This window comes from Cyprinus carpio, chromosome B3 (assembly GCF_018340385.1).
Source record: "Cyprinus carpio isolate SPL01 chromosome B3, ASM1834038v1, whole genome shotgun sequence".
NCBI lineage: Eukaryota > Metazoa > Chordata > Actinopteri > Cypriniformes > Cyprinidae > Cyprinus > Cyprinus carpio.
The window spans coordinates 8455270-8475871 of NC_056599.1; the positions used below are offsets into that span (position 1 = coordinate 8455270).

Genomic DNA, 20602 nt, shown 5'->3' on the forward strand with positions numbered 1-20602 from the left:
ATACTTATGGAGGGCACTGTATATAAACTGATATTTATGTAAAATACTCAAGCTCTCAGTTCAAATCTCGTCTGAAAACCCATGTGGATTAATTGTGTTAAATTGTTAACCAACAGATATTGTTTGAAACCAGTATAGCCTACTAAACCACGACAGGTGAAAACAAAGATTTGTGAGACTGGACTTCATCTTCCCTTGGTTAGCACGGTCATTTTCAAACACTTGTTTTGTTCATTTCTTTCTGCTTCTTGATGTTGCAGACTGGTCATATTTGTCATCTTATTATCACTGATTATCATTTCTGTAAAAACAATGCTTTGGAAAGAAAATGGTCTGTCTGTGCATCAAAATGTGGAACATATGTGAAGCTCACATAACATTACATTAGATATAGACTTAATTAGTTTTTACAAATAAGGTATGTTTACTTTTATTACCCATTACCTTATATGCAATTATGTGACTTTTTAAATATAAAAAAAAACAAAAACAAACAAAAAAAAAACGTTCATTTAGCCAAGTTGTTCATTGTTTTAATGACCTTTATTTTGTAAATCTAAATAGGGGGTGAAAACATGTTAAATTGTGCAGTGGATAGAGAAATCACATTTTTCACATATATTTAAAATTTATAATTACAAATACGTAGCAATAATGTGAATATGTTTTTTTTAAATGTTATTTCTTATACCTTTATTTTATAAAGCGCTTCATTTTCCCAGCACGCATCACGGTTTCCACATGGCATTTCCAACGTGCCAAACTCATTAATGCTGCCTTCGAAGGGCACTTAGAAGGAGACACTAATGAAAGCTGCGCTGTAGGATCATTCCAGACAGAACTCGATATATGTTTCTTAATAAGTGAGTTCCGAGTGACCGTTATTTTGAACGCTACACCTTTGAACCCTCCAAAACTCAGCTTTGAAGGGAGCAGGGCACATGGATGATCACTACCGAGTGGAACACAGCCATAGTCACGTGGGTCGTGACGCTCCAGCGCTATAAAAGCGGACGCTCTCTGCCGCTCGCTCTCTTTCTCTCAGCAGCACGTGAGTGGTTGTTCTTCCCCAAACAGAGAGGACAGAGCCGCTCAAATAAAGCATGTTCATAATGAATTACACGCGAGGATCCCATCGCAGCGCGCGCAAGCCACCGTGATGAATGTAAGTCTCGTTCAAAGCTGGTTTTATTGATTTGACGCTGATATTAAGCACAGCAGTGGTTTTCACGGGTTTCCTCCTTGTTTTTCTGCAGGCTGGATTCACGTGCTCGTGATTATCTGCTGGCTGATTTACTGTGTGATGATCACGCGCAGGTCATGAAAATGGTGGGTATTCAGATGTATTTTTTGTGCATTTCAATGTAAAAATCTAACATTAAGGAACACCTTAAGTCATTAGAGGTTTAACTTGGTTAAGTTCGTTTATACATAGTTTATTACTGAACTGAATCTGGGGTACTTTTTTTTTTTTGACTCGTGTATTTAGAGGCATTTGTTCCTCAGATGCACGAGGTATTGATTGATGGTGGGGTTGTGTTCTGTGATGAAACTGCTATATAGGAAGTGCCGTCTGATGCGAGAACTGACGAGGGCAAAGCAAACTCATTCTGAGACACAACGAGCAGATGTGAGGTGCATCAGTCTGTTCTGGAGACAGGAGATATCTGATCAAGTGATTTTTCTCTCAACAGGTGAACGTCTGTATCTAAACGCTGATTCTGCACTGATCAGGTAGAGCTCTTAACCTTTAATTCTGTTTGGCTGCATCTTCCTGAGATGAGCGTGCTTCTGTAAGCTTTAACTAACCCATCTGATGTGTTTTCTCTGTACAGATGGAGCTGAAACCATCATGGAGTGTCCTGATTCACTTGGATACGGAGCTGTACGTACAAGTAGTGTTTTACTATAAATTCAGGGTTGTAAGTGGTGTAATTCAATGCTTTTTGGTCAGAATAGTCTGTTATAAAGAAAATCTGACCCAAGGTCAGCGTTTAGGTTTATTCATTCAAGCCTGTGATGAGAGAAGTTATCCCTGTCTGAAAAACACATGTGGAGTTTTGGTACCTGAGGCTTGTTAAATGTGTATTTTTTTTTTTTTTTTTTTTTTTTTTTTTTTTTAAAAACCATTTTTTAACTGAAGTGACTGGTTTTTCAATTTTTGCAGATACGCTCCATGGGGACCGTGAATGCTGGAGATTGATGTCAGACCATAAAACATCTCTTTACCGTGTTTATTATCAAATAAAGCATATCAAAACTATTCCTGTCTCTGTGTGGTCATGTGTTGTATGAGGCTTTCTTCAGAGTGTCCAGGAAGTACTGCTCCTCCTGCAGGAAGTCTCTGTCCTGTTGGAGAAATGGCCAGAAACCATTAGCATGGGTGGGATGTTGCCAATTTAGCAGAAATATTTGCTCTGAGGCAATAATGGCATTACTTAAATGCAAATTGTTAAAATAAAGGACAGCCTAATGATTTTAGTGGTTTGTGGCTGACTATAGTTACTGTAGATATAAGCATTTGAGTTTATTACACTTCATGTGATTTAAAGATATTAAACCTATGATTTTTCTCATAATCGAGATTTCTATTGGAAACCAATGGGGCCAAAAATAGTCTGACTTAAGTCCCAAATAAATGAAAAACCTAAATTTATTGTCAAAAAAGATGTTAGCAGTTGTGAACGTTATCTCAAAGCACAATTGCTGTGTTTGTAATGCAGCATTTTACATACACATACTCACTGCCTTCTGTTCATTTTTTAAATATTTAAAATAAAAATCTGTTTAACTCATCCCAAAAATCACTAGCTGTACTGTATCCTGCATATTTCTGCAAATAAACTGAGAATTTGTATACTGTGAGAACACACTGTAAGAATCTATTGACGTGCTATTTAAAGCTTATTTAAGAATTGTGGGTAAAAGTGCGGTCACGTTTACTGTTAAATGATAAAATCCATTCATTTTAGTAGGAATCCTTGTGAATTTGTTTTGAGAAAGAAAGATTTCGCAAGGCGTTCAAGTGTGTCATGATTGGAGGGAGTCAGTGGCTGATAATGTGTTAATATGAGTGCGCACTGTAGTTTTGTCATCTGCTGCTTTGAATGCAGGGTGGATTCTGATTGGCTGTCAATGTTTTTATCGTTCATCAGCTGGAAAATAAAAATCATTTCAAAAGTGAACCGAACATTATAGTTCCTCCATGCCATTTAATCTCAGACTGCAGACGGCAGGATTTCAACAGTTCACCAGCGATTATGATTATGATAACTACACACTCCGGCCACAAGCAATCGTGCACAGGTTTGTTGTGATTGTTTGATGCTCAGTGGTTTACATGTGTTACACCTGCTCTAGTTGACTACATTTTATGTTGAAGTGGATTAGAAAAGCCATTTAAACTGGATTGACTGGATTATTGGCTTCAACATCAATGGGAATATGGTGAGATCTCTTCTGTTTATGTATTTATGTGATTGTGCTTGTCACACTGAATAGTTGCTTATTTACATTTTTTCACTAGTATTCAAAATTCTGGTCAGATCTTTCAATATTATTTTAATTAGATTTTTAAGTTATTTGAATATTGACAATGGATTTTTTCTTCCATTATATGTAGTTTTTGACTGGGGTCGTTCAGAAACTTTTAGCATTTATGAGAGTTATTGTTTGTTTGTTTATGCACTGAAATATTCACTTCATTTATATATATATATATATATATATATGCATATAATATACTCTTGAGCTCATTTTGTACTTAATGTTTATGTAGCATGCTAGTGTTATGTATCTTACATCATTGGGTTTTTGCCTCCAACCTAAATAGTTAAATAGTCCAAAAAAAATTATTTATTTATTTATTTATTTATTTATTTTTTGCTGCATATTGGAATATTTGCTTTTTGGAGACCGAATCGTTATTTTAATTTTTCACTGGAGTAGTTCAGAAACTTGCCATTTATGTGAGGATTGTTCTGGTTTGTTTATATGGTGATACCTTTCCCTTTTTAAGTATTTATTAATTTATTCATGCATTTTTGCACATACTATGAGTATACATACATGCATATAATACACCCTTGAGCTTATTTTTAGTTGAACATGTTAAACCTCTTTAATGTGGAGTGTTTTACTGCAGTGGTCATTTGAATGGTTACAGTCCTCTCTAATGCATCAGAAAGCGTCATCACTGGGGAACTGAAGTGAACGTGTGTTTCTGTACCTTCTCAGCGGTGTGTTTGATGAGGGCGAGGCGGGCGTGTAGTTCAGCGGGCAGCGGGTTCACAGCGGGGCTCAGGTGTGTGCTGGCTAACACTGGAGAGAAATCTGACAAACACACACACACACACACATGACTGACTGTCTGACACACTGAACGCCTGTGGTGAGTCTGTATGAACAGATTACCTGTGATGAGAGGTGCTGACGTCCCTGGATGGACGGGAAGAGTGTGTCTCAGTCGCTCCATGTCTCTGTGATGATCCGTCATCCTCAGACGCTCCTGCAGATCACACCAGCAGAGTTACACAGCCATGAGGAACTACATCATTTATCATTAGTTCAGCTGTTTTCAGTACAGTGCGGCTTTACCAGCACCATCAAACAGTGGTGTGGAATCACAAAACTGTTGTCAACACAGTCACACATGCTCCTAAATATCCTCTCTCTTAGACTGTGTGTAGTTTTGGGAAGTCTGGTTCATCTTAATGAATTAGTTTGATTGCACAGTCCATTTGAATCGGTAAACTATTATAAACTATTGTTACAATGAAAGACATGAAAGTGAAAGTCGTGACATTTGTCAAGTATGGTAACCCATACTCGAAATTGGTGCTCTGCATTTAACCCATCCAAGTGCACACACACAGCAGTGAGAAGTGAACACACCGTGAACACACACCCGGAGCAGTGGGCAGCTATATCCAGCGCCCGGGGAGCTGGATTTTTAGTGTGTCTCCTCTGTAAATCATTGTAAATGTATGATAGTCATTATTTTTTTGCTCAGAAAAAATAAACAGGACACATTCTAGCACATGTAAGAAATGTGAAGCTGTATTAAACTTGCATTGTTTTAATGCTAGAAACCCCTTTTTTGTGTTTGACCCATATATCGTTTCCATTTCTTTATTTTAAAGTCATTTAGTGACAGTGTTTGTGGTCAGTGTGAGACCTGCTGTAGGCTGTGCTCCTGTTGTCGTAGTCTCTCCATCTGTGTGTGGATGTTGCGTAGTCGTGTCTGATGTTCGGCCTCCACCTGTCTGGCCTCTCGCAGCGCTCGCTCTCCCTCCTCAAAGCGCTCGGACGCCAGCTGTGACACAGGATCAGCGATCAGCGCTCTCTCACACACACACACACAGATCTGCTGCTGCAGTGTTTTACCTTACTGAAGCCCTCCACCTCCTGCGCTCGTGTCTTGAGTCTCAGAGCCGTGGCGCTCAGTCTGTCTTTCTCAGCGTCCAGCTCCTGTCTCAGTTTCTCCAGACCGTCTCTCTCTCGCAGCAGCGCTTCCTCCTTCTGTTTCAGCTCTCCGGCGCGCAGCTTCAGATCCGCCTGCTCCTGAGTATCACACCAGAAAAATGTGATTTAATCACTGCGCCTTCCTTTCTCATCTGATGTCACCAGTCCCTCTCACTTGTGAACCGCTCTCCTCTGACCACCTGCGGCTGACTGTATAAACTTATCTTGTATTGTACGTTGGCAGTCTTGTTTTTTAACTAAATCTATTAAAATAGTCTTCTTTAATTCAAATAAAGCTGAAATAAAATAATTTTAAATATTTGATGACCTTAAACTAAAAAACTACTAAAAATGGCAAAAGCACATTTTAAAATCAATACAATTTAAACTACATTTAGTTTAGAAATTTGAATTTAAATTTAGTTTATACTTACTTTTTAAACACATCTAAATTTAAAATATTAATAAATACTAAAACATAATACACTATATTGTACTAATACTATACTACTAAAATATTATATATGAATATAAAAAATCATCCTAAAACATTTTTTTTCATTGAATATCACTTTTTATTTATTCTGCATTTTGAAAAAGGTTTCTTTGTTAATATTAAAATGTACATTTAATCTAAACTCTTTAATGTAAAATATTATATCTTTATATATTTGCAATTTAGACTTTTTTCCTCAGAATTCTAACATTTCTTAGAGGTTTTCAACTTTCAACTAAAATTCTGATTTTAATTGTGACTTTAGATCATAGAATGCAAGTAACAAAAAATCATAATTTGCAACATATAACAAAAAATGTAACAAAAGCAAGATGTTTGCACTTAGATGAGGCATGTTCATTTATTTTTAGCTATTTTCGCTGTACTGAATTGTTATTATTCATTTATTACACATAGGAAAATGTATTTGTTTATTTTTAGCTATTTTGGCTGAACCAAAAATATTGCTTTATTTTGATATGTTAACTTCCAATAATAAGATAACTTGGAATTGTGCATAAAAAGTGAAAAATAGTGATATAAATCACAAATATGTTTTCATAGTACTAAGACACACTACTACTGTATGACTTAGCATTGTGCTGTTTGTGTTTGCATGTAAACATCAGCATCTAGCTCAATTCATTATCACTTTTAGGCTCATATAGGTTCAAAACTGTCTGTATTGTTCATCTCGATTAATATTAGCTATAACAGCATGATCCATATTTTGGCCTGTACTGTGCTATGAACTGGCGGTGCTGTGCTGACCTGTGCCATGCTGATGATGGACCCCTCTCTGTGTGCGTCTCTCTCCATGGCTCGGCTGGCCTCTCTCTCGACGTGCTCCTGACGCAGTTTCTCCTGCGAGTGAAAGCGGCTCCACTCGGCCGCCAGCTTCCTGCGCTCTTCTGCACAGTGCTGCATGACGGACTGCTGCTCCTCCAGCAGAGCGCTCTGACACAGACAGACAGATTTAATTATACTGTGATTTCAGACACACGTCATCCAGCCTGATTATTTTTCAGAAATCCCATTACTGTATTTATACTAATGGTGTTAAACAACGTCTTGTTTTAATCAAATATATGATTCATATAAAATGTAATAAATATACAGTACAGACCAAAAGTTTGGAAACATTACTATTTTTAATGTTTTTGAAAGAAGTTTCTTCTGCTCATCAAGCCTGCATTTATTTGATCAAAAATTCAGAAAAAAATGTAATATTGTGATATATTATTACAATTTAAAATAATTGTTTTTAAATTTATTATACTTTAAATTATCATTTATTTCTGTGATGCAAAGCTGAATTTTTAGGATCATTATCACATGATCCTTTAGAAATCATTCTAATATGATGATTCATTATCAAAGTTGGAAACAGTCTGCTGCTTAATAATATTTTTTCAGAACATGTGATACTTTTTTTAGGATACTTTGATGAATAAAAAGTAAAAAAAAAAAAAAAAAGAAGCTATGTTTTTTTAAAATATAAATATTTTATAATAACAATATACACTACTGGTCAGTAATTTGGGGTCAGTAATTTTTTTTCTTTCTTTTTTTTAAATAAAATCAATACTTTTATTCAGCAAGGATGTGTTAAATTGATAAAAAGTGATAGTAAAGAAATTATATCATTACAATATATATTATTAGAATTTTTTTTTTTTTTTTTTTTGAATAAATGCAGTTCTTTTTAACCTTTTATTCATCAAATATATTAGACAGCAGAACTGTTTCCAACACTCATAATAAATCAGAATATTAGAATGATTTCTAAATGATCATGTGATAGACTGGATGTTACATGTGACACTGAAGGATGGAGTAATGATGCTGAAAATTCAGCTTTGCATCACAGGAATAAATTATTTTTTAAAGTATATTCAAATAGAAAACTATTATTTTAAGTTGTAATAATATTTCACAATTTTACTGCTTTTTTCTGTATTTTTGATCAAATAAATGCAGGCTTGATGAGCAGAAGAAACTTCTTTCAAAAACATTAAAAATAGCAATGTTTCCAAACTTTTGGTCTGTACTGTATATATGGGGTGTTAACTTGACTTGTGAAATGAGTCCAGTAAGAGTTCTTTTTCTTATTTAATGAGCGATGCCGTGTCGATTCGCATCTGACCTTTGCCCTCTCCAGCTCCTCTCTCTCCATGCTGAACTGTTGCATCATGGTGCGTCTCTCCTCCTCCAGTCCTCGCAGAGATGATTCAGCTTTGACCTGCTCTGACGTGACCCGCCAGCGCTCCTGAACACACAAACCAGAGTAACATCACGTTAAACACTCATCCATGTTCAGACTTAACACGTGATGTGGATCCAGAGGGGTTTCCTGACCTTCTCCAGCTGTCTCTGCTGCTCGGCCAGCTGTGTGTCCATCTTGGCGATGACCTCTTTGAGTCGTGACCTCTCTTCGGCCATCTCACGCTGCTGCTGACTCAAGCGCTCCTGCAGAACTGGGAGTGAATGACAGAGTTAGATCCGCTGATCTGTTCTGCACAGGTCTGGAGATGTTTGTGTTTGTACCTCTGAGCTGTTGGTCTCTCTGTCTGGCTCCGATCTCCAGTCCCTGCGCTGTGTTTTCATGTGAACTCTCCACCCGAGACGAGAGATCGCCCAGCCTGTGGGAGAACTGCTCCATCTGCTCGATGACCACCGTCAGAGACCTGCACACACACACACACACACACACACAGAAGCTCCGTGAGATCCAGCTCAAACCGCTGAGGGACGTCTCGTCTGTGACATGCAGCACCTGGTCTGAGACGTGGCGCTGGTCACCGCGTCGATCTCCTCGTCCTTCAGTTTCTTCAGACGCTGGATCTGTTCTTCATGATCTCTCTTCATCTCCAGGATGGACTTCCTGTGACATGTTAATGAAACAGGCCTGTTTTACACTTTTTCTGTAACCATGGTCAGCTTTAAAGGACTTAACTTTGCGCTAAAGTTTTTTTTTTCCATCATTATCATTATTATTATGAAATGCTAATAATGAATTAAATGAACACTTTTAACTTTCATGGAGTGTGTGTGTGCATCACCTCTGCAGGTCTCTGAGTCTCTCCACCTCTCTGTCTCTGTCCTGCTGACACTGCGTGAGTCTGCGCTGCTGCTGCGCCTGCATCTCTGCTCTCTCCTGCTCCACCAGACGTGTGACCACAGCCAGTCTCTCCGCCAGGTCCTCGTTCTCCTGCCGCGAGCGCAGCTCTCGCTGAGCAGCCGATTCCTCCAGCAGCTTCACACGAGCTCTGAGACGAGCACATACATCATGCCAAATGACACTCTTACTGGTGTGTGTGTGTGTGAGAGAGAGAGAGATGGTGTGTGTGTGTGTGAGAGAGAGAGAGTGTGTTACCTCTCTGTGTGTGTGTGTGTGTGTGTGTGTGTGTGTGTGTGAGAGAGAGAGAGATGGTGTGTGTGTGTGTGTGTGAGAGAGAGAGAGTGTGTTACCTCTGTGTGTGTGTGTGTGTGTGTGTGTGTGTGTGTGTGTGTGTTACCTCTGTGTGTGTGTGTGTTACCTGTGCATGTTCTCCATGAGCTCAGTGTCTTGTTTGTGTCTCTGTTGAACGCTCTCTAACAGCATCTGATTCTGGTCTCTCTCCAGCTGTAAACTCCTCACCTGAACACAGACGCTTGAAGATCTCAGTTCCTGCATTCAGCGGGAGTGTCCTGAACAATCAGTCTGAGGTAACTGTACCTGTCCCTCCAGCTGAATGATGCGTTTCTGCAGTGACGTCACGTCATGCTGATGGTCCGTGTCCCTGAGTCTCTGTGAGTCCAGAGAGCCGCTCAGACCCCACAGCTGAGACTGAGCCAGCTACACACACACACACACACACACACACAACCCTTCATTACATGACATTAATCACCATTACAGCATGTTTTGTATTATATGTGTGTGTGTGTAACCTGTTGCTGTATGAGTAGCTGCTGAAGACTGTCTGCAGACAGAGGTGTGTGTGTTTGTGTCGCAGGTACAGCGCCCTCTGCAGGAGACTTCTGTGGAAACACTGAAACAACAGCCGTTTTAAAAACATTATTTTCACACTATAGAATATGTGCTTTCTTTATGCAGAATATAATCTCCCATTTTATTTCCTTCATTTACATTTATATTTCACTATCAAATTTTTTTTCACAAATTGAAATCTCAATTTTAAAACTCTAAAACCTGAAATTTTAGAGTGTAGTGTGTGGTTTAACAGTGCTGTGTTTCACTGTACCAGGTTTGAGTTGAGTTTCTGAGCTTGCGTTGTGTTGGATGGAGACGCCAGTAGACTCTCTGCTGGAAACACACACACACACACACACACTTCATTTAGTCCAGTGTTAATCACATTGACAGCAGTGATTGACTCTGTGTTGACTGTACCTGAGCTCTGGGTTTGGGACGGGAGACTCGTCCTGACGTCTTCGTGGGGCTAAAGGCACATTTGATATAGAGCTGCAAATACGTCACACGTTGAGAACTCTTAGTGCTTCATTATCCATTCCTATCCCACATTCATTAAAAACGCTCACCTGACAAACACGTCCACTTCCTCCCCCAGACCTGATGAAACTTCCTGTTTCCTCTCTCTGTCCTCTGATTGGCTGACTGACTGTGTTTTCTTGCGGCTCAGCGCTCCGGCGAGCCAGTCGTCTTCCTCGTCCTCGTCTCTCTTCACTGGTTTTGAGAGGGTTTTAGGAGACGAGGGTGCTCCCGGGGGATCTGCTGTGTTTAAAGCGGGTGTCTCTTTACGGGCCGCTGTGGAGGGTGACGCCGGGGGCTTCAGGGTCTCTGGTGCAGATTGTTTGGGTTCCTCCTTCATCTTTTGCTCCTCTTCATCCTGCTTCAGGCCGAGCCAGTCTGATCTGGGCCGGGCGGCGCGTGTGGAGGGTTTGGGTTTGTGTTCGGGCGAGTGAACGCTCACGTCTTCAGTCGAGAATCTGACATCATACAGAGCAACACTGAGTATACAGTAATATAAAATATACAGATGTATAAACAATGCAGAACAAACTATGATGGTAAATCTGCTTGCCTGCCTCCATCCTGAAAAAGTATTGATACGGTTCATGTTTTTTTGTTTTTTAGCTAATTTTAAGCTAATCATTTGTAAAAGAATCAATTTTGTGGACATTTTGTTGTTTCGTGTTAATAGGTAAAAATTAAATGACTTCTGGAAGTTGACATCGTGCATTCTTTTAATGTAAAATATAATTTTAAAATGATGTATTGCATAAATTGTGAAGTATTCATACATTATGGTAAATGTATGGCCTTTCAATTAACTAATTTTAATTTTACTGCATTATGAGGGCAGAATCTAATAATAGCAATATTATTCATCTTTATTTTTGAATATTTTAGTGAATGTTCAGGAAATATTGTGTAGAAAGATCAATATGCGTACATCTTGTGTTGTGTTAATAGATGTGTTAGTAGATATAAACTTTAGGAAGTCAAGATCTTGAATTTAGTTAAATTAAAAGAATTTAGTGTATTAAAAAATAATGAAAAGTAATGATATTACATTAATTGTGAAGTATTCATGTATTATTGTAATATTTATATTTTGTTTTAACTAACTGATTTAATTTTAATCATTATATTAAAGATATTTTGAATATTAATACAGTAACAATGATTCATTTGACTGCATTATTGAGGAAAAAATCTACAGATACTTTTGTTATTATTTATATTATTATATTTTTCTTTGTTTTTGAATCAATTTTCTGTGCATATTGTATTGTGTTAATGGGTAGACATGAAATTTTAGGAAGTTGAGGTCTTGCATTTTATTACTAAATTATATTACATCAATACATTTTTTTTTGATTGATTTTAATTTTTAAAAAACATTGTATTAAATGTGATTTTTTTTTTTACATTAATTCAGTAAGAGGTTAATGTAAATACCTTTATTATTAATTAACGCAATATTAGTATTATAAGAATCAAATCTACAGATAGCATTGTTATAACTGTATATTTTAATACACAGAGTAAATATTGTGTAACATTTTGTCTACATCCTATTGTGTTAACATGAAATCATTTTAGAAAGTTTGCATTTAGTCAGCTTTCAGTAAACATGTCAAATTCTTGTTTGACTCATCTCACCTGACCGACTGTCTGCGGGACTGCCGGCCCTCTGGAGTCGAGCCCATGGTGGGCTGGTAGGAGCCGAATGTGAAGTCCTCCTCATCCATCAGAGAGACTGCGGGAGCAGGACCAGAGGGTACAGCTTATTCATCCATTTCAAGAGCTTGGTTTGAATTCATGCATTTGTTAAGTCAGTATCATTTGAGACTGTATCACCTTTTCCAGCAGAGCTCTTCTCCGGCTGTTTCTCAGGCTGTGGCGTGTCTTTCTTCTCTCCCGTGACGGGTCTCTCCAGCAGACGAGGAGACGTTCCTCGGCCCAGGATCTCATCCAGTCGTGTGCGAGCTCTCAGAGGAGGATCACTGATCACAGAGGACGGGTTGTACAGTTATGTCAGTAATCTGCATATAATGTTAATCTACATTAACAGGGTTTTTTCTTAACTGTCCCATGTTGTTCATTTTAATTTTGATGTTATAAACAGGACATTTAACTGGTTTTATCCAAACCTCCTACAAACTGCCTTAATTCAGGTCTGCAGACACGTTACCTGTCTTTTTTCTGTGCCTTTCCGTTTCCTTGTGTTTTGTGTGTTCCTCCGAAGCCCAGAGCGTCCATCAGATCATCTTCATCGTCATCAAACGTCAGATCATCTCTCTTCTTCACAGCAGCTGCTGTTAAAACACACAGAAACAGACAGAGACGTCGACGAGCTGCTGGGTTCATCTTCTGTTTCAGTGAGACGTCACGGCTCTCTCACCCGTCTCTGTTTTCTGAGGAGCGGCTGGTGAGGAAGAGGACGGAGGCTCGGTTTTCTTAGTCGTCTTCTGCTTGTGTTCCAGATCATCCAGTAAATCATCCAACGAATCGTCCACTTTATCTGTGAAATACAAAGAACAGCCATCAAGTTTAACTTCAGAGTTTACAGAGGTGTTTTTTTCACTAAGTTTTTGCGAAAAGCTCAACTGTCCCTCTGTGTTTGGCTACCTTCATCAGGAGGATCGAGACCTCCACCTTCATCATCTGAACCACATGCAGCGTGAAAATGGGAAAAATCATTCCTCAGAACCCTCATGAAGCATTTTGACCTGTAAGATGCTGTCAAGAGAAGCAGCACTGGTTTTGTCACTTACCCAGAAAGCTGAACTTCTTGTAAGCTCTCGCTGTGGAGGCCGGAGCAGAACTGGGCTTTTTTTTGTCTTCAGGAACCGTGTCTTCTGTAAAGACACATGAAACACTTTAAAAACGGTCATTTGAGAATCAGATCATTAGTTAAACCTCAGTGTACAGAAATGCACCGGTGGGTTTGCTCTTGTCTCCGGTTCTTTTGGAGTCTCTCCTCTGAACAGGAGCCGAGCTCGGCTTCTTCTTGGAGCTGAACAGATCTGCATCCATGTCATCCATGTTCTGGAACGAACAAAATCAGAATGACGGCATCACTTTGATGTCATAGCTCATGTTTCAGCCAATCAGAGAGCAGCAGCCTGGTTTACCTTCATGCTGTCCAGCAGAGCGGCAGGATCAGCCTCAGACACGTCAGAGCCCTGAGACACAAACGCAAACAGATGTAATTAAGATTTATAGAAGAGACGGAAGCGTTGAGGGGCTTTGTTTCCAGTTTAGTAGACACAGGGTTATTACTGTAAACTAAAACCATAAAAAGTTACCTAAAGTAAACATTAACTAAAACATAATATTATTAAAAACTTGTTACTGAGGCAATATTTCTCATTTTTATTTAGTTTAACTAGATGTACTAAACTGAAATAAAATAAATAAATAAAAGCTACAAAGACATATTGAGAAAAATAAAAACTAATTTAAAAATGACAAAAACACACAGCAAAATCACTAAAACTTCAAAGTTGAAATGAAAATGAGAAATACTAAAATAAAAACTAATCCAGAGTTGTAATACTGCAATAATATTATTGTAATATTAAAAAATTATAATAGTATATGAGCGGTACTCTATACGGTGCAATAAATCTAAGCTTTGAGAATTTATTTAAACGTGAGTTCTTCATATTTCCTGTATTAATGCATGATGAATTTCAAACACACACGGATAAAAGACAACTCTTTTGACTGTTTTATTTGAATTTCTTTTATTTTTACAGCATTCTATGTAGTTTTTAAGTGCTTTATAAATATAAATTGAACTTAATTGAATATTAGCCATTAAAAGTGTTTAATTTCTGCAGCTTTTCTTGTATTTTCAGCTTTTATTGTGAGCGTGCGTCTCACCTCATCTTTCTCAGCCTCTTCTGCCAGTTTACTGAAGAAATCATCGTCCAGAAGCGAACTGAAAAGCAGGTTTATGGGCCGTTTACACTGGTGAAGGACTATCTGTGTCTCAGTTATCAGGCTGCGGAAGTTTATTCAGCTGTGTGTGCTACATGTGTATCTTATGATGTGACTTGCACATGTTCTTGCTTATGAGTTGTTACCCAAATGAAGCTCAGCACAAGGGCTTCACACAGACCATCTGATTAAATGTAACCAATCAGCTTAGAGATGCAGCGCTCACCTCTTGCCGCTGCGGGACGTGAGGACGGCCGCAGGTCTGCTGGACACGGCTGCAGGTGAGCGCACCTTCACTGGACCTGTGGACCAAAGACACTCACCTTCACACCAGGTACAGCTCATTCACTTCCATTAAACATACTGTGACTAGATCTGTGAATAATACCTTCATCATCATCATCATCACCCAGAAGATCTCCTAACACGTCATCTATAGAGCCTGGGAGAAAGATCACAGTTCATATCATACCCTAAACTAAAATATGAGACATAAACACAGATATGAGCTGAACAGAAAACTCACTTCTGAGCCCCTTCTTCTGTTTCGAAGTCTGCAAAAGATGAAGATGAGACGACTGAGCAGCTCGTATGCATTTTACAGTTTTAGCTACAGTTCTCTTCTGCTCTCAACACTACCAAATAACATTGATATCTGCACATAAATGTACAGTACAGACCAAAAGTTTGGAAACATTACTATTTTTAATGTTTTTGAAAGAAGTTTCTTCTGCTCATCAAGCCTGCATTTATTTGATCAAAAATACAGAAAAAAAAAAATGATATTGTGATATATTATTACAATTTAAAATAATTGTTTTTTAAATTTATTATACTTTAAATTATCATTTATTTCTGTGATGCAAAGCTGAATTTTTAGGATCATTATCACATGATCCTTTAGAAATCATTCTAATATGATGATTCATTATCAAATTTGGAAACAGTTCTGCTGCTTAATATTTTTTCAGGAACATGTGATACTTTTTAGGATACTTTGATGAATAAAAAAAAAAAAAAAAAGAAGAAGCTATGTTTTTAAAATATAAATATTTTGTAATAACAATATACACTACTGGTCAGTAATTTGGTGTCAGTAATTTTTTTTCTTTCTTTTTTTTTTAAATAAAATCAATACTTTTATTCAGCAAGGATGTGGTAAATTGATAAAAAGTGATAGTAAAGAATATATATTATTAGAATATATATTATTAGAATTTTTTTTTGTTTTATTTTGAATAAATGCAGTTCTTTTTAACCTTTTATTCATCAAATATATTAGACAGCAGAACTGTTTCCAACACTCATAATACATCAGAATATTAGAATGATTTCTAAATGATCATGTGATAGACTGGATGTTACATGTGACACTGAAGGCTGGAGTAATGATGCTGAAAATTCAGCTTTGCATCAAAGGAATAAATTATTTTTTAAAGTATATTCAAATAGAAAACTATTATTTTAAGTTGTAATAATATTTCACAATATTACTGTTTTTTGTGTATTTTTGATCAAATAAATTCAGGCTTGATGAGCAGAAGAAACTTCTTTCAAAAACATTAAAAATAGTAATGTTTCCAAACTTTTGGTCTGTACTGTATATGTAATATCTTGTTCGATAATAATGCATTACTTTATGTGACCCAAAAAAAAAAATCATAAAGAGTGTATTTGTAGCAACAGCCAGCAATACATTGTATGGGTCAAAATTACAGATTTTTCTTTTATGCCAAAAATCATTAGGATATTAAGTAAAGATCAAGTTCCATGAAGATAGTTTGTAAATTGCCTACCATAAATATATATCCAAACTAAAAAAATTTTTATTAGTAATATGCACATAATTTGGACTTCTATATTACTTTGCATTTATTAATTTTACTTCGACTTTAGATGCGTATTGTGGTTTAATTAGAAAGAAGCAGATGTTTACCATGTCTGATCGCCTGCAACAGAAACACTGTTTATGGTGAAATCTGTGCGCGTGCCCGTTACCAATGGAAACCAGCGCGGCGTCTACGAGAGATCAGCTGATCATCATTAAACCTGATCTGGACCCGTTAAAGATCCACTTCTGCTGCTGGATCCGGTTCGGGTTCTGTCTGGATGATAGGGATACAGACAGGATTTGATTTTACTTCTCAATCCTCGGATCTGTGTTGTGGACGGGAAGAGCTTCAGTGTTGATGAATCAGTTCCTCAGAGTCAAAGATCCTGCGTGTCTGCGACCAGAACCCACACGCGAAGCCGCACTTTCATTCCAGCGAAAGATTAAGAAGTAAAACTATATTTATTTACGTAATTCTGAAACACTGTGATGAATCGGTATGAGCTGTGGGCTCTACGGGTTTGAAATACCGTGACGCACTTCCTGTTTACAATAAGGCATTATGGGTAATGTAGTCCACATGCACTTAGTTGTTGATCGATAGAAACAATGAAAGTTTTTTTGGTATTTAGGGAACAGACCGTGCAACAGTGTTTTATAGCATTTAAAGGTTTGACTCGTGTTACATTCGAGCAGTGACAGCTTTCACTGACAGAAGCCAGTTTTCTCCTCATAGTAAAACTAAAATGTAATTATTTAGTATGAAACTAGGCTTTTGGTTACAAAGGTTTATATTGTTTATTTTGCATTTACAACATTCACTAGCTCCAGCTATTTTTTGGTATTTTGAAATATCTGAAGTGAGTTTTGACTACCATTAATTAACTCATTAGGCCTATTCCTTTTTGTTAAAAACATTTAAAAAATGTGCACTAATTGTCTGCTGATCCTTGAGACATCGCGAACATACCTCGATTCAGCTCTGATAGCACTGGTAAGGAATAGTTGTTACACATAAGACAAAGCTGACATTTCTAGGAAAGCTCTCAAACTAAAGAAGCGTGATCTGTTTGGCAGCAGCTTCATCAGCAGGATCATCAGCTGTTTTCTTGCAGTCCTCCTCATCGATCAGTACACCACCTTCATTAGGTGACAAATATCTTAGTCAGAGGTCAGCACACCACTCCAACAAGTTATTGTTTTAATAAAAATATCCTTATTATAGTTTTCTTTCTCTCTCTCTGTTATCTGTCATTATCAACCACATTTTTTGTGTTGCCAGATATTTTCTGATTATTACTAGTCTATCTGCATGAACATTGTTTTTGGATGCAAGTGAACCTCTAAACCAAACGTGTATGAGGTTTGTAAAGTTGGTAGCCTACATATCTTATGGATAAAAAGAAGCTTTGTTTGTGAGGCTTATGTTAGCTTTCTGCACTCTTGGAACACTGCCATGATAATCAATGAAGTCTACATGGCACAATAACTCTTTGTTTGCACCATGTCTGAGCTTTATTTGATAAATGGCTCATCTAGCACTTTCTACTGGTATTCTGGAACTGGGAATAAACTGAATAAAACAGCAAAATAATAACAACAACAATAATAACACCTTCATCAAATAAAAAGAGAGATTACCTTAGATAAAGTTTGATTAATAAGGGCACTTCTGAGTGAAAACAGTCATGGCCGCCATATTGAAGGGTTGTTCTAAACAAAATTAGTTTAAGTTTAATATTTACATAGTCAGGACTCAGGACCAAATTTAATTAGATCCATCAGTTTAACTGAATATATCTGAGCACTGAAATTGGAGGAAGTAATTAGTTTTAGAGTTGCATCAAGTTCCTTATATATATATATATATATATATATAAGTGTGTGTGTGTGTGTGTATGTGTGTATGTATGTATGTATGTATGTATATATATATATATATATATATATATATATGTATATATATATATATATATATATAATTACATATTTTTTATTTTGACTAAATACTTTGACTTTTATTTCTGGGGGGAATTGTTTATTTTTGCTTTTTAACATTGGTATTGTTGTTATTAAATGATGAAACTATATTATTCACCCTATATTAATATTTATAAGACGTACTGGGCAATTTCTCCCCATCTTTGCGATAGTTTTGTCAACATTTGAAAAAGAAAGAAAGAAAGAAAGAAAATAGTAATCGAGTTGCTCGTCTTGTAATAGCTGACTACCAGCAGATGGAGACTGCAGCTCTCTTTCTGTTCTTGTCTTTTACTTTAAAAGCAGATTTACCCAAGCAGAAACTTGCATGAATAATATTTTGTTTATGAAAAAAAACATTAATGTACATTGTGAACATTTATTAAGTGGTTGACTTGATAATTTTTTGAGAAGGTAAAGAGTGTGTTAATTCTGTGTTGTTTGTATTGTTTTCAGTCAAGAATATTGTTGTATTCATATAACTGGACGAATTTGTGCGTTCCGACATCAGCAGAATTATGAAAACATTTGGAATTTCTGTGCATTCTAATTATTGCATGATTATAAAATGACTCTTTCACAGATGATTAACCAGATTTTTTTTTTCAGATTAAAATTTTTATTATACAAAAAGTAAAGTTTTATTTTTTTTTTTTTTTTAAGACCATTTGCTGTGTTTGATAGATTTGACCACATTACAAACTAAATCGATGTGAAAACATGTCGAATCTGTTCAACTCCAGGAAGGCTAGAGAAGTGAGTTTAGTGTGACACGCGCAGACTGATTTAACACACGAGACCCGTGTCACATTTCAAATGAATTAAGTGAGGGGTTTGTGTCCTGAAGACCCTCAAATATCCCGCAGGATCCCAGCAGCTGCTTTCACACGAACACACACACACACACACACACACACACACACACACACACACACACACACACACACACACACACACACACACACACACACATTCACATTCCCAGACACAATGACTTTACATTGTCCAGAAAATGATTCAGGCGTTTATTTACCGTAAAGCGCATTCAAAACCCTAGAGACGGGAAAACACAATATTTCAACACAACGGTCTGTGTGAAGATGAACGTTTTGGATCATTCGAGATGTGTTTTATTATGAGTGTTGCTGCTGGGAACTCTAATGACATTAATTATGTGTCAATCTCAAAACACCCGTGGGTCAAATTCATGAATTATGCATGTAGCTACTTCCTATTACTTCCTTATTACATGTACATCAGAATAAAGGCTTTTTTCATTAAAGCAAACTATTAAGTTATTAGTTAATTCAAGTTTTTAGTCTTATGACCATCTATTCAGTGTTCTATAATAGTATATACTGGAAGACAACAATAAAATCACTCTTGAGAAACATATTAAACTAGGTCATATTTCCTTGCTCATAACTAATTTTATTGTTCTAATTAAAACGTTCAGTTGGGTTCAAATAAATTGTTTTCACATTCCACCAAAAGAGTAGGCTACAAACTTTTAAAACATGGCAGATACACATGCAAATTTGTATTAATTAAATTAAATTAAATTAAATTAATTATGAATCACAAGTTTGGGACCAAAAGTTGCTTTGCAGTTTTGTAATTTTGTGTTTATGTTCTTAAAGAACAATATTTGTTTAATCATTTTATTTTACAAATGTTGGTAACAGGGTCTGAGCTTAATTATTTACAGAAAGTACTTTTCGATTTACTATATTTTTTTACTAATAGTTTATCAAATATTTAATAGTGCTCTATTAATGATTTTATTTGTGCCTTTATTGTGGAAGATAATGGACTTTTTGGTACAAGATGTCCGTTTTCATCCAGACCCTAATCATCTCCTGGACCTCCATCTGTGTGTTTATGGACTCTACAAGATGTTTCCTTGTTTGAGATCATAAACATATGGCAGATTGAAACTTTATTTGCGTCTCGTGTACGTCTGTGGAATCTGAGGTTTGCGGGCTCTTGTAAGACACCTGGGATTGAATCCAGGAACGTTCGAGTTTCTCTCTCGAGTGCTGCTGTGTTTTCTGATTCTCTCTCAGGAGAGTTTGAGCTGGTCAGACCTTCAATGACAAATAATTATGAATTCTGAGGCATAAACCTTGTGTCCAAAGAGCACCTGTGTTATTTGGAAACTCATTATTTGTAAATTGTGCTTTCTGTTTTCACAGTCCATGTCGCTCAGAGACCAGAGTTACATGAGCAAAGGAAGATTTTAATGTTAATGTTTACCTCTCAGATGACTTAATGGAGTTCTTTAGTTATATTCTCACTTCTGTTTAGTTTAAGTATTAAGTTATTCTCATTATTCTCACATTTCTTCTGAAATTCATTAAGAGAAATAAAATAGACAGAATTATCTAAATGTGGTGCAGCTGAGATCATTTGA

At 36.8% G+C, this 20602-nt stretch overlaps 1 protein-coding gene, 1 long non-coding RNA gene and 2 other non-coding genes across 5 annotated transcripts; 3 read left to right on the top strand and 1 right to left on the bottom strand.

Annotated features, from left to right (window-relative positions):
• Positions 1-1007: 1007 nt before the first annotated feature.
• Positions 1008-2263, top strand: LOC109101429. The gene is made up of 5 exons (XR_006154135.1): positions 1008-1165; positions 1257-1329; positions 1695-1734; positions 1836-1885; positions 2168-2263. It is a non-coding gene; the product is annotated as an uncharacterized LOC109101429 (long non-coding RNA).
• LOC122136936 lies at positions 1540-1616 on the top strand. Its single transcript, XR_006154422.1, has one exon. It is a non-coding gene; the product is annotated as a small nucleolar RNA SNORD49 (small nucleolar RNA).
• LOC122136935 lies at positions 2009-2078 on the top strand. Its single transcript, XR_006154421.1, has one exon. It is a non-coding gene; the product is annotated as a small nucleolar RNA R38 (small nucleolar RNA).
• On the bottom strand, positions 2221-16749 carry LOC109075977 (fas-binding factor 1 homolog). 2 transcript variants are annotated; one of them, XM_042719520.1, is made up of 30 exons: positions 16315-16749; positions 14905-14932; positions 14767-14820; positions 14605-14680; positions 14322-14379; positions 13568-13618; positions 13373-13481; positions 13208-13291; positions 13062-13097; positions 12835-12954; positions 12625-12748; positions 12291-12436; positions 12093-12189; positions 10505-10912; positions 10356-10427; positions 10207-10268; positions 9893-9993; positions 9678-9797; positions 9499-9599; positions 9022-9228; positions 8736-8843; positions 8507-8646; positions 8318-8436; positions 8106-8228; positions 6731-6916; positions 5386-5562; positions 5177-5314; positions 4414-4507; positions 4229-4332; positions 2221-2349 (listed from the first exon to the last, which is right to left on the bottom strand). In XM_042719520.1, the coding sequence occupies exons 1-30, from the start codon at positions 16315-16317 to the stop codon at positions 2281-2283; spliced, it is 3315 nt and encodes a 1104-aa protein (XP_042575454.1). In that variant the 5' UTR covers positions 16318-16749; the 3' UTR covers positions 2221-2280. The 2 variants fall into 2 exon arrangements, with proteins under 2 accessions (XP_042575454.1, XP_042575455.1); XM_042719521.1 differs by lacking the exon at positions 13062-13097.
• Between the last annotated feature and the right edge of the window lie 3853 nt (positions 16750-20602).

Coding starts and splice junctions, on each gene's coding strand:
- LOC109075977 (XM_042719520.1), bottom strand. Junction 13,482..13,567: donor CTCTGCTGGACAGCATGAAG/GTAAACCAGGCT, acceptor TGTTCGTTCCAG/AACATGGATGACATGGATGC. Junction 13,098..13,207: donor CAAGAAGTTCAGCTTTCTGG/GTAAGTGACAAA, acceptor CATGTGGTTCAG/ATGATGAAGGTGGAGGTCTC.